The sequence below is a fragment of the Dioscorea cayenensis genome, chromosome 12, assembly GCF_009730915.1.
Source record: "Dioscorea cayenensis subsp. rotundata cultivar TDr96_F1 chromosome 12, TDr96_F1_v2_PseudoChromosome.rev07_lg8_w22 25.fasta, whole genome shotgun sequence".
Lineage (NCBI taxonomy): Eukaryota > Viridiplantae > Streptophyta > Magnoliopsida > Dioscoreales > Dioscoreaceae > Dioscorea > Dioscorea cayenensis.
The window spans coordinates 226,532-240,013 of NC_052482.1; the positions used below are offsets into that span (position 1 = coordinate 226,532).

The following is a 13,482-nucleotide window of genomic DNA, read 5'->3' on the forward strand; positions in this document are numbered from 1 at the left end:
CTTGGGTCCATTTGGCATTGATATTAGGGTTTCCAAGAGAATTTTCTTTTGGGGGATTGTATTATTTGGTTTTGGCTGTACAACATCAAAAAGGCGGACGGCAATCAAAGAAGAAAAGAGAGAGCTTAAGAGGGGTTTGTTATTCTCGGTTTTATGTGCATAGTTTTGATCAACTCTAAACTTGGCCAAACTTGGCCAGCTTGTTCCTGACAAGAAGGGCTTCATTTTGAACGGTCGGATCGTCCTCAGGTGCTCCGGTTTGGTCAGAAACGCAGCTTTAACAGACCAGCAGTTTTTGGGTGATTTTTACACTTTTTTGCTCTATCTTGATCTCTTATTGTTCTTGGAGTTTGTTGGTGGGTTGTGAATCCTTTGCTGACTGATTTGGGGTTCTTTTGCCCTCAATTTATCAATAAGAGAAGTAAAGGGTGGACTCCTTGAATGATCCCGTGGTTTTTATCCTTCACATCGAAAAGGTTTTCCACGTATAAATTGGTGTGTGCTGTTTGTGATTTATTATGGGTTGATTGAATTGTTTAATTGGTTGGTTGTCTTGATTGTTTGACTTTGTGAGTGTCGTAGAGATCTCTGGCGATCTTTACATCTCTTATACTAGGAGATTGGACTAACTCTCAAAATATTTTTTCCACATTTTTCTTCTCTCTCTAATTTACTCTCACTCTCATTTGTTTTTTCAGTTGGTTGTTCACTCAAGTTGTGTATAAGAATGAGAATAAGCTTCTCATATTTATAGAGAGCAACCAGGCCACCTATTCTCAATAACCAAGGGCTATAGGTTGATGGTTTGATGAGCCATTGATTTGTCATCCATGGATTAAGAGGCCATTAGTTTTGGGTTGATTGATTTGGAGGAGATGGTTTTAGGCCATTAGTTTTGGGCCAACATGTAGATCATGACATTTAAATAAATTATAAGTTATTGATCTATCTGAATTATTAAGATATATATGTCAACTATAAATTTGGCCCTCAATTTATGATTGGAGAGGAGAATAAAATATCAACTCTCTTGGTATATAAATAGTCATACGAGACGTATTAAAATAAATAAATAAACCATCTCACTTAATTAAATTGCCAAAGTCTATAGTGCATGAAATTAACTTGCAGCTTCTAATAAACATGAAACAAAACAGTTGGTTGCCCAACTTGACCAAAGTTTGGGTCTCCAAAAACACATTGAAGATGGCGACCGAGAAAGCAAAGCAGCGCTGAACATAGAGAAACAGATACATATATAGATGTGAATATTTATATATTTATGTGTTATATAAATATGTAGGCATTCTTACTTTTGACTTCATGCATGTTCCAATTGCTTGGCAACAACGCATCCAAGCTTGGGCCCTCAAACAAGGACTAGCTACAACTTTATGTCTTTCGTAGAGACTAATTCCATGGACCAATTGCCAGTAATTCTTTCAATGAAAATGAGTTTCATGAATCAAGAGCTTTTAGGCTTTGATGATGCCTAAAGCTTTATTCAACACATAGAGAATTAATGCACTTTTTCTAGAAACCTGCAAGTTGGCGTTCAGGCAAGTATGCAAGGTCAGAGACAAAGAGTCCACAAAAGCAGAGGTGTCCTGCCTCCATTCCCAGGATGGGTCCTATCATGGGGGGACATAAGAAGGCTAGAAAGCCTTTAAAAGATGAAAAATCAAATAAAAAATTTTCACCAAACAATAGCAATAGGTTGAGAGAGGCAGGAAGATTAGACACCATCATTATGATGAGAGACTGTCATTGAAATCCACAGCTTGGACACAAAAACAAAGTTACATGTGTTGTCACTCTGATGAAGGAGTTAAATTTCATGGTTAAATATAAGAAATGTATCAATGGAGACAGTGTATGGGGACAATGGAGGCAGTGTACTGATGAGGTCTAAAAAGCTTGGGGATTAGAGACAAGGTTCCCACATTCATCCCCTATATTCTCTCCTTCTCTCTACTGTAAATATATATATATATATATATATTTCCTAACTTGTGTATATATATATATATATCTTTATTAAGCATGTGAGTTAGCAGTAAACGTAGGAATAATTAGGAAAAGAAATAACCAGGTGGGAGCCACAGTTAATGAGAGCAGGTGACTAATTAGTTCAAAGTGCAATGAATCATACAAAGATGAAGGAATAATTAAGACACTTGTGATTACAATTAAGCTTGTCCCCTGTATGTAGTTGTCATACAGTATGTTGATGGCGTGAAAATCAGTGGCACCTCCTCCATGTGTGCATCAAAGTGTTTGTTTACTGTTTTGTGCATGAAACTACAAGCAGTGCAAATGATAAATTTACAAAGTTGTAGACAAGGTCTGCATGCCAAGTGTTGATGCTGCCTCCTTAAATAGGAACTATTTCATCAGTTGAAAAGACCTTCCACTCCTTATTTAGTCATGCATCTCTCTTTATAGATAGATAGACAGACAGACATCACATATAGCTCTCACAATTCTATATATATATATTTTTTTTGAATTTAGAGTATTTAGAGACATAACAAGTTGGCAAGAGTACTCCCTTTGCAGGTTCAAATGGGAGATGCAAACAGCTCTCCTTCCTCTTCCATAGACAGTAGTAGCCACCCTGTTCTCTCAACCACTTCATCCTTCTCCAGGCCAATCTACGGAGACTTGAGCACTGATTTAAGGCTAGGACTCAGCATATCATCTTCCCCTTTGCTTGATGAAACTTGTTCGAACTCAAGGTATGCACCACACTTATAGAAATTAATATATAATGCTATACTTAATTAGTCTTGCCTTTAATTATATATACTTGAATTGTTGCACTCGATCACTGATCATTTTTTAATTATCTGAATTTTGATTTGAATTAATATATTTCACTTCCTACTAATTCCATTAGGGAGCAAGCCTCTGATTGGCCACCAATCAAACAACTTCTCAGGACTGCTCTTGAGGAGAAAATAAACAAGAAAAACCAGGACTGCTGCTTCTTTGTTAAGGTCTACATGGAAGGACTTCCAATTGGCCGTAAACTAGACTTGTTCTCTGTACACAGCTATGATTGCCTTGTAAAGACCCTTAGCAGAATGTTCAAGACCACCATTCTTTGTAAGTTTATTAATGTTTTAATGATGTACACAGTACACTTGTAATCAAATATTAATCCTTAGTCTTTTATTACTATTTTTGTTACGTATACTTTGGTTATTAATTCACTTGTAAATCACTTGATGTAGGCTCTGATGTTGCAGCACAAGTGTCTTCCAGTGACAATATTCATTTTCTCACTTATGAAGACAAGGAAGGAGATTGGATGATGGTTGGAGATGTCCCTTGGGAGTATGCATGCATGCTTAATTTGTTCTATCATTATAACCTTTTTTTTATAATTTCCTTAAGATTTTAACTTTTGTTTTCTCTTATTTGACCAGGATGTTTCTAACCAGTGTTAAGAGACTAAAGATAACCAAGGTTGTTGATTAGTCCTTCCACAAATCTTGTTATATGTTTTTTAAAACAAAAATGGCAAATCAAATATCATATATATATATATATATATAGAAGGAAGTTAGGTTCTGGATTAAACATGTACTTGTACATACATTCAGAATTATATGTTTTTCTTTATAATGGTTCTTTTCTCATTGATTTTCTCTGCAGTGTTAAAGTTTCTAGCATTAAAGTTCTAGTTCAATCTATACAGCTTTTACTTGTTTGGTGAATGTGAATGTGTGGGAACTGAGCTACTGTCTAATGGCTCTCTCTCTCATGTTTTCATTAATTTAGTGGTCTTGAACAAATCCCCCAAATTAAAGATAATGTAGGTTATCCACTCACTTAAATAAATATACATATTCTAAACTATATAATCTTATATCTGATGAAAGTCTATTTGCATGTCTATAAATAAGAGGACAAAGAAAAAGAAAGAAGATAAATATGAGAGAGGTTGATGGATCATCAAGAACAAGGCAAGGGACATGAGATTTTTGAAGTTGTTGAGGTTGCAAAATCAATGTTGGTGACTAGACTAAATACATGATATACATGATATCTAGTGTCTACTTGAGAGGATGAATGGTGTTGACCATAAGTTGCACCTAACGTTCTTTTTCTTTTCTTGCCCAATTAAGTCAATAGCATCAAACATGGACATTTACTTGTCCCCTTCTTTTGTCTCCCTTTGATGATGCTCGTTGTCAATGATAAAATCCATTTTTTTTTAAATTATTAAAGACACCATTATTAATTAATGGCTGCTATATATATCTCATTGCTTGAAATTCTTTATCTACCATATAATAACAATTAATCTTAAGATTTCTATGACCTACAAACATGTATATATATATATATATATATATATAGCTCTCACTTGATTTCATTTTATCTGCCTGTTTGGAGTGTAGCTAGTTTGTCAAAAAGTGGCTGATTATATTAAACTTGATTCATGTCCACCGAATGGCATTTAATAATAATTATTTATGTCAATTAATTAAACAGCCGGTTGCTCTTTGTGAAGAGTGTTGAGATCGAGTGAAGGGACCATTTCCTCAATTTTGGGCTGAGGGATATATATACATGGTCCTAATATTAAACATGAATAGTGCTAATAATTTTTTCAAAATACGAAGAAGATGTCCGGTTCTTTCTTCTTAGAGACTAATTAATTAGAATCCCCAAAATCACGCTCCTAATTTCTTTACCAATATGTCTCCTATGTTTGATACACCGAAAGATAAAAAAGGAAAAAGCAATTTATATGATTTCGTCAAAATTTAATTAGTCCTGCATGCAGCTGCCACACCAAAAGAATTATGGTAAATTCATTATATATCACTTTGAACAATTGCAAATATATATAAGACAAATTAAAGATCTCACTTCAAAGATAAGATTGCATGAGCAACAAAAAAAAAAAAAGAGTGCTTTCACCTTTAGACTTGATGAATCATAAACATTAATAGATATATATTTTTTATTATTTATGAAAAAGTGGATAAACCACATCGATTAACCGAAAAATAAGTCCAAACAACATCCACTAGAAGTGGAGCAAAAACAAAGTACAAAATAATAAGGTCGAAACAAAATAACATAACAAGACCCCTAACCCACCCAAAGATTAGAGTCAAAAAATCACTGACTACTAAAAAATTTAAATTAATAGATTATTCTTCATTGCATTCAAATTTAAAAATAGAACTCTCATTTTTCTTCTTCCCAATTATTCCTTGTATTTTTTTTCTTTGATGGCGCAATTCCTCTATTAGGTCCAATGAGATAATTTCAACTATTATGGTGCAGAATGAAGCAAGATTTTTTTATTTTTTTATAGTCTTTTTATTTAGTCTTATTTTCAATTTTATTTATTTTTAGAGATCTCTTTACATTTTAGGGTTTTTGTAGGGTTTCCATTATTATAAATGCTTGTAACTTTTGAAGCAATGAAGAGATTGAATAATTTTTCCAAAAACAAATTTTCTCTTTCTATTGATCGGTGTATCTGCTGCGTCACAATATTAAACATGACTTAATGCAATGGTGATCAGGAGCAAGTGTTAGTAAGTTAACAAGTAATGGGCCTTCAAACATAGTTATTGGACTCCAGATGGGTTTTTAGACCCAATATATCAACACAAGCATCCATTCACTCTGTACGTGGCAAGCTTAATTATGCCATGATTAAAGCATGGCAATACTGTTTATATGTGTCGCACATGCACCCCTCTTAATTACAATCAAATGTTATTTCTTGGCTCCTGATCATGACCTTGCATAATAAAATCCTAATCCATGAAATTCTGATTAAATGTGTGGCTAGCAAAGCACTATATATCCTCACGTTCCTAGATACTTAATTTGCAAGAATTACCCAAAAAGCATGCATGTACCTTAATTTGCTTAATTTCCAAGTACGCCCCTTATAGATTTTCTCATTTAATTAGTTTGCTTGGGTTTCCCAGTTCTTCATCCAAAAGTATATATGTGAAAAGCATAATTAAGATAGCTGAACTTACAGCTAGCAAATCATGATCAAAATTGAAACAAAATCACTAGATATATCGAAGAGGTGAGCATTCAGGGAGGAGAGAAGAATAAAAGATAACTGAACATTAATCCTTTAGCAACAAAGTATATTCCATAGCTAATTAACAGACAAGGAGAACTATATATATATATATACACTACATAGTACATGAGGGTCAACTTCTAAAACTCACTAATAGAAACTGTATTAAAGACCAAACAAATTACAGAGAATCATCTTTAATATTCTTAACAAATTAAGTACAGATGTTAGCACTTAATTCTTAGCAAGGTTGAAATCGAATTCTTGATTGCGTGTAATTACGATACTATTAATTCAAAAACTATACACACACACACACACACACACACACACACACATATATATATATATATATTTAGTTATATTTTTTGCATGACAGTTGTTGTTGATCATACTTATATCGCTTGGGCCTCCACATCCAATGAGACTTATAAGAATCTATGCTTCACTTTCTTCTTTGTCTTTTTTCACTGTCCAACTGCTCAGCATGGTTCGATCGGCATTTTATCTTATTCTAATGAGCTAACTAGCTATAGTTTCATTTTATAAAAGTAAAGATTAAGTTAAACTGAAAATTAATGGGCGAGGAATTAAATTAATAAGTATAATTTATAGAGAGAAATCGATCAACTTCTTGTTAAAATATTTCATCCTATTGTACTTGTTTCTTCTTCATGATCACTTGCTGAGCATGCAATTGGATTAGTTAGTTGATCATGCAGTAGGTATTTATCTGAGCTCATAAGTCACAATGTTATATATAATATTCATGTAAACTGATCTTTTACCATCCAAAAACTCTATTAACCAATTTGAAAGGTGCATATATATATATATGGTGTTGTGTATATAAACTCTGATGTTATCAAAAGATAATTAAAGATTATATATATATATATATATATATATATATATTCAATGTTTACTTTAACAAGAAATATATTATATATAAGCCATGCATGCATGATCATGCAAAAGCATGCACCACACTCAATCAGCGGGCCTCTTTAATTAGGAATCAAACAAGCTTGGCAACAAGGCGCAGTTGGAGTTGCTTTTGCCTCACTGGCATGCATCCGAAACATATTATTATTGATATTATGATCTGGTTCCTGATTCTTGACAGCAATATCATTATTCCCAAGTAACGTGTATTATTAACTAACGAACTAATCAATTAATGTTTTGAGCTAATCCACGTGAAGCCGGAACTGGTTTCGCTTGGACCGAGATCATGACCAATTGACCATGAATCATTTATATATATATATATATATTACATAACGTGCAAGTGATTAGGAACCAGTTATTTAACATTATATATATGTATATTAATAAATTATAAATACGAAAGTTAAGGTCAACGTTGCATGCATGAGATGTGCCACGTGCAAGCCAGCGGGCAGCCCACGTGTTAGAAGGGCCTTTCCGTTTGTATTGAGTTGGCAGAATCATCATATATAAAAGTAGCCGCCCTAATATATATTCCGCGTATAACTTGCCAACCTGAAAGTTCTTACGCGTGCCGACCGCCATGTGCCATCCCTATCTAATTACCTTAATTTATGGGGTGTTTCCATAAGTATAACTGCACCCAATAATCTTCGGACATATGTATGCTAGCTAGTGCTTATGATTTTACTCTTCGCACCCCCGGAAATATGAAAATTACCTACGTATCTAGTGACTTTTTTATTTTACCTTCTCTGGAGCATATATATTAATATGTACACTTTTTATAATTTTTATTATGAAATATTATATGTAAATTGTGATGATATATTTTCTTTTAAATAAAAGTGTTTAGAATTATTTTATTTATGTTATAATCCAAGTTAAAACATTTAAATTGTTCAAGGTGAAAATAAAAAATAAACGGTATGAGATATTTTTGAAAAAATAAAGAGTTGATAGGTAAATAAAAAACCACCCATGTTCTGATATATATATATTTTTTTTTAGTAAAGTGGATAAACTAAAAAAAATAAAAGGAGGTGCAACATGAGGATTTCCGAGGATCAATTTTTATTTATTAATATATACATAAAAATTTTATTAATTGTAGTTATAAAAGTCAAGCAAAGGTGGATCAGTTAAGCCAGTGCTACGAATGCCCACTCCAACCCACTCTCTTCATGATCCGGATTTTAAGCCCAAACCATCGTGGCCCACCATTTCCGTTTCACGTTTAATTGATATTAATTGCAACCATTACTACCATGTTACTATTTTCAGATCAATGACAGAGAATACCACTTATTATTTATTTATTCATTTATCTTTTTTAAAATTGGAGAAAAAAAAAAAGGTTACTAAAATTTACCCATATGCCGCCAGCGAAGCATATGGTGGAGGATTAACAATTAAGCAATCTCTCTCTCTTTCTCTCTCTCTCTTTTTCTGGATGAAGGTCACGTGACACCTATGACACTTTCTCTCAGCCTATATATATATTGATAGCCATTAACCAGACCAAGTTCTCCACCAACTTAGATTACTTGAGAGAGTTCTTGTTATATCTCTTTTTGTTGTTGTTGTTGTTGTTGTTGTTGTTGTTGTTGTTGTTGTGAAAGAAATTAAAATGGCAAGTGAAGGCACAGCCAATTGCATAGACATACTCCTGGCCATCATTCTCCCTCCTCTTGGTGTTTTCCTCAAGTTTGGTTGCCATGTACGTACTTCACTCATGAGTTCTTTCTTTTAATCATTTATTATTTTTTTTGTTTATGTATTTATATATTTATATGTGTTGATCTGTGAACAGTCTGAGTTCTGGATCTGTTTGTTGCTCACCATCTTGGGTTACCTTCCTGGCATCATCTATGCCATCTACGCCATCACCAAGTAAATTAATTATTAATCTCTAGGCCTCTTCATCTTCATGATACTCAGGTACAAATTAATTAACCCTTTTGAACTACTTCTCTTTTTCTCTTTCCTTTCTAGAGAAAAGAAAACTGATTAATGGATCAATTAATAAGGTTTATTATTTTGTTTGATAATTAAATTGGCAGGGGGAGATGAATTGGTTGTGGTGGTGGTGATGGTGGTGGTGTGATGTGTGACAGGTGGCTGGATTAATTCAATGTTTATCATGTGTTTTGTATATTTCTGTTTGTTTGCTTCTTTTTCTTTCTTTCTTTCTGTTTTGGATGGTCTATTTTCATCTTAGTTTATTGAATTCTGTCTTGAAACTTTGTTATTGTTACAATAATAAATATATATATTAAAAAGATGTACTGTTGTTTGATGTTTGGTTGAAGAGTGGTTGTCATTAATTGCTGATGTATTAAATTATATATATATATATATATATATATATGTCTATTCTTGTGTTCTCCATATTCTTCTCTTGTTTTTCTCTTGTTTTTACCAATTGAAATTGGTGGGATTATTTACATTAACATCCAAAGCATTATTGAAAAAATCAATAATGCAGGAATAACAAGGATGATGGGTGCTTGGGTAGTGGTGAACTAATTAATTAATTAATAAACGTTTATAGAAAGAAATAAAAGATAAAAAAGAAGTTTAAATGAAAGTGAGATGTGGAATTTTCTTAAGTGTGAAATGGTGTAGTCATATCAACGAATTGATATATATATATATGTTTCATAGATGAGATGCGGGACCATGTTGGGAGGTAAAAGTTGGGCATACTTATCCTCTCTGTTTTTTATAAATATATAAATATAAATATAAATATATAAATATAAATATATAGCATTGTTTTATTGCGGTTGTCGGTAGGCAGCATCATTTTCCAGCCTGTTTTAATTTTGTTGTGTATTGGGATTTTTTTTTTATCTGTTTTCTTTTCAAATAAATTATTTAAAAATTTGAATAAAATTGATTGAATTTATTGTCACATGGGAAAATTCTCTTGTATACAACAAATTTTATATGATTGTGAGCTTATTTCATAAAAAAAAAAACCGTAAGAGAATGGAAAAGGATGATGGATATGTTGATGGAAAGAGATGATGGATATGGAGCCTAATTTATGCCACTTAAAATGGATGATTTATATGCCAAATGTTTTAAGGTGACAAATGTTGATGGAAAGAGATGATTTAAACATGGAGGCCTTTGTTCTTTATTTATGTTTTTTTTATATATTTTTTGTTTTTTAGATATTTGTATCATATCTAGTGATTTGTTGTTTTTTGTTTCTTTTATCTCAGTTTAGGAGAAGATTTGTAGTTTTTGTCTTTTTTCTGATTTAATTGATTTAATTGAAGTAATTTATCTTTTTTTTTTAAAAAAAAATTGTTTTAAGAGTGTCACCCGTTGGTTTGTCAAATATTTGTATATATATATATATTTGAGAGTCTATTTCTATCATTGGATTAGGTATCCATATTTTTATATTATATTTTTATTTTGTATACTATATTATTTTTTTATTTTTGTATAAAGAATTAATTCACAATTAATTGTATGGTAACCAAATTTAGTTTTAACAAGCAATTTTTGGGTGTGTCTCCTTTCCTTCATTGTTTATTACACACAAATGAATCCATGAAGTTTGCAAATTCATGGCACTTTATTGCCATGACCTACCCAATTATATATTATATCATATATATATATATATATAAAGAAAATGGTTTGATAATTAACATCTCTAACTCTTCTCCTAAATGACCCATGAAAGCATAATGTTGCATAGTGGATGGGATACAAATGGATGGGGCGTCTGACCGGTTATGAATGATGATGAGTGAAAATTAAATTGATCCAATCCAGACCACAACCACTTGAGCAAGACAACTCAGCCGAATCATTAATGTAGTCCACCAACAAACAATGGATGCTCGTTAGATTTGCTATATCAACTACCCAATATTACTACATCAAATTCCATCTTTCTATTCCATTCCCATTCCCTTCCTTTCCTTTCTTATCACTTTTGTTGTCTTGTTTTGTTTTATCCCTTTTTGTCATAATTTGACTTTTTAACTTTGCTGTTGCCTTCTTGTGATTAAGTTTAGTTAATCCTGATTATTTTTTTTATTATCAATTTAATTTAATGATCTCTATTTGCAAGTAATTATTTCCATCTTCTTTGTTTTTTTTTATAAAATTAATAAACTACAATTTCCATTTTTGTTTCCCATTGGAATTATTAAGAAAAAAAGAAAAAGTATATAATTGCGGTAGGACCACAACAATTTGTTTTATAAAAAAAAACAAAGAACTTTTTTGCAAATCTTTTTATAGCATTTTGCTTTTGTGAAGTTTGACGTATATGCCCCTGAAAAAATTGTATTTTTTTTTTAAAAACAAATGTAGATAAATCATGTGTGGAAGACAAGTACACGCAAGAAGTTAAGCACTACAACATCTAATTCTCCATTGACATGAATTTAGGATTTGAGTCGGTCCCCTTTAATGTGACTTTCATCTTGTATACAAGATCTACTAGTGATAATAAAACAAATGATTATTGATAAAATTGTAAAATTACATGTAAATTTCTGAAAAATTAAAATTGATCACATGTACTAAGTACTAACATCTACTGATCTACACGAAGATAAAACAAAGAAAAATTATGACACACTTCACTTAGAGAGACTTATAACAAAATGGGGTTATCTCTGTATATATATATATATATATATTATATATGGACTTCTTCTCAATTAGGTAATGTGGAACTAAACTGATTTTGCATGAGATAGTTCATGCTAAATATGATAAATATAATTTTTAAAATTATTTAGTAAATTTAAGAATATATATAATTTAAATGACAAAATGATCAAACATGGGAAAATAATAATAATAATAATAATAACACTTCTTCCTTATTTCCTAGCCATTATTCCAAATAGCTTTCCTTGAAATCTTTTATTATCAATCACCATCCAATTCCAAATTCAAAGCTTCAAACAGAAAAACTAAGATTAACAAAAATAACTGTAAAAGAGACAACAAATTAAGAAAGTTAATTGGGGAAAAGTAATTATTAAACATATTAAAACGACTTCTGATTGGCACAGTCAAGATTGGGGCCCACATCGACACCGAGTAAACCAGCATACCGTTCATAAAAACCGATGCGATCGTTAACCCGGGCGTCATTTGGAATTCCACACTCGAGCCCACCGTTTATAATGTTGGTCACTAGACCGAACCCACCGGTCCGGTTCGCAGCCAAATCGGCTTTCGTGGGCCGGTATCGGCCCACCATCACATCGTGACACGATGGCTTCGGGTCACGTGGCGTCATCCAAAACCACAAGGCAGTCTTGAAAGCGATGTCCGAGTTATTAGCCACAATGTCCGGGTTCCCAAGCCCATCAAAGCCCAAAGCCCGCCCTGCTGGCCCATAATTGTAATTCCTGTTACAATTACCATTAATTGCCTCTTTAATTAGTTTACTTTAATCCATTGGTATTATTATTATTCAAGTAACAGTGAGTTAATGGTTAAGTAGTGAACTAGTAAACTAGTAAAAGTACCAGGAGAGCTGGATAGGGCCTCTGCCTTTGTAGGACTTGCCAGGAGAGCAGGGCCACTGCTTGTTTGTGGAGTCACAGTAATCACTGGATGGGCTGACCTCCTCCTTAAAGCACAGTCCCCATGCATAAGGACCATCTGGTGCTGTTGCCCATCCTCCTGATTATAAACATATAAATATATCAGAGGCATAACATTGATTAATGTTTTGAGGAGTGTATATATGCATACATGCATGCATGTATATATGTTGATTAATTTGATGAAGATAATAATTAATTAATTAATATTGTTTTAAATATATTATTGAATTACATACGTGATACGTACCTGTTGTTTCATGGGAGATCTGGGCAAGGAAAGCTGCAACTTCTCTCTTTGTGGTGTTCAAGTCACCAGTGTTTCCAAACTTGGGGAAGCATCTGGTGGCTTTGATAAAGGAGGCATAAGGATAGAACCCTTTGGCTGGGCAGGCATTATCATCTTTATGCAAGAACATCTTGTTGTAGAGCTCCTCTGAGATTATGGATGATATATGAGCAGCATGACCATAAGGAAGACGAGCAGCCTCGGCGCATATTGTCGCCGGAGTTGTTAGTAGAAAAGAAAAGGCTAAGAAAATGAAGATCAACATGGAGAGAATAATTGGAGATGAAGAATTAGTGAGTTCAAGTGATCATGTATTCTAGCTCATATATATATATATGTGTGTGTGTGTGAAGAATTCCATGATAAATAGTCAAAGGTTGACCAGGCCGGCTGAGTTAGACTAGTCAACTGTATTGTAGATGGGTCATGGGTGGAATTCCCACTACCATTAAACTAATTAATTGGCCTTAATTGAAAATGGGATGGTTGACTTGCCAAAGTTCTTTAGGATGCTTCATCTCATGGCGAAACGTTGACTTTATAAATTCAAACACGCACGTAATGACCACTTA

The 13,482-nt window shown here is 32.7% G+C and overlaps 3 protein-coding genes across 6 annotated transcripts; 2 read left to right on the forward strand and 1 right to left on the reverse strand.

Annotated features, from left to right (window-relative positions):
* The first annotated feature begins 2,518 nt into the window (after positions 1-2,518).
* LOC120274067 (auxin-responsive protein IAA4-like) lies at positions 2,519-3,541 on the forward strand. Of its 4 annotated transcripts, none has more exons than XM_039280817.1 (4): positions 2,519-2,738; positions 2,900-3,108; positions 3,237-3,339; positions 3,432-3,541. In XM_039280817.1, exons 1-4 carry the CDS (start codon positions 2,566-2,568, stop codon positions 3,481-3,483), a joined length of 537 nt encoding a protein of 178 aa, XP_039136751.1. In that variant the 5' UTR covers positions 2,519-2,565; the 3' UTR covers positions 3,484-3,541. The 4 variants fall into 4 exon arrangements, with proteins under 4 accessions (XP_039136751.1, XP_039136753.1, XP_039136750.1 ...); XM_039280819.1 differs by having other exon boundaries at positions 3,252-3,339; XM_039280816.1 differs by lacking the exon at positions 3,432-3,541 and having other exon boundaries at positions 3,237-3,413.
* A 4,994-nt stretch (positions 3,542-8,535) lies between these two features.
* On the forward strand, positions 8,536-9,323 carry LOC120273499 (hydrophobic protein LTI6B). Its single transcript, XM_039280132.1, has 3 exons — positions 8,536-8,744; positions 8,838-8,965; positions 9,088-9,323. Exons 1-2 carry the CDS (start codon positions 8,655-8,657, stop codon positions 8,919-8,921), a joined length of 174 nt encoding a protein of 57 aa, XP_039136066.1. The 5' UTR covers positions 8,536-8,654; the 3' UTR covers positions 8,922-8,965; positions 9,088-9,323.
* Positions 9,324-11,882: 2,559 nt separating this feature from the next.
* Positions 11,883-13,208, reverse strand: LOC120273495 (chitinase 10-like). The gene is made up of 3 exons (XM_039280124.1): positions 12,872-13,208; positions 12,544-12,700; positions 11,883-12,423 (listed from the first exon to the last, which is right to left on the reverse strand). The coding sequence occupies exons 1-3, from the start codon at positions 13,173-13,175 to the stop codon at positions 12,057-12,059; spliced, it is 828 nt and encodes a 275-aa protein (XP_039136058.1). The 5' UTR covers positions 13,176-13,208; the 3' UTR covers positions 11,883-12,056.
* Positions 13,209-13,482: the final 274 nt, after the last annotated feature.

What these genes read in the sequence shown, in the direction of transcription:
- LOC120273499 (XM_039280132.1), top strand. Translation starts at nt 8,655, where the DNA reads ATGGCAAGTGAAGGCACAGCCAATTGCATAGACATACTCCTGGCCATC. An exon ending in TCCTCAAGTTTGGTTGCCAT is followed by an intron (nt 8,745 to 8,837) that starts GTACGTACTTCA and finishes ATCTGTGAACAG; the next exon opens with TCTGAGTTCTGGATCTGTTT.
- LOC120274067 (XM_039280816.1), top strand. Translation starts at nt 2,566, where the DNA reads ATGGGAGATGCAAACAGCTCTCCTTCCTCTTCCATAGACAGTAGTAGC. An exon ending in GAAACTTGTTCGAACTCAAG is followed by an intron (nt 2,739 to 2,899) that starts GTATGCACCACA and finishes TAATTCCATTAG; the next exon opens with GGAGCAAGCCTCTGATTGGC. An exon ending in GTTCAAGACCACCATTCTTT is followed by an intron (nt 3,109 to 3,236) that starts GTAAGTTTATTA and finishes CACTTGATGTAG; the next exon opens with GCTCTGATGTTGCAGCACAA.
- LOC120273495 (XM_039280124.1), bottom strand. Translation starts at nt 13,175, where the DNA reads ATGTTGATCTTCATTTTCTTAGCCTTTTCTTTTCTACTAACAACTCCG. An exon ending in GATCTCCCATGAAACAACAG is followed by an intron (nt 12,701 to 12,871) that starts GTACGTATCACG and finishes GTTTATAATCAG; the next exon opens with GAGGATGGGCAACAGCACCA. An exon ending in GGCCCTATCCAGCTCTCCTG is followed by an intron (nt 12,424 to 12,543) that starts GTACTTTTACTA and finishes TAATTGTAACAG; the next exon opens with GAATTACAATTATGGGCCAG.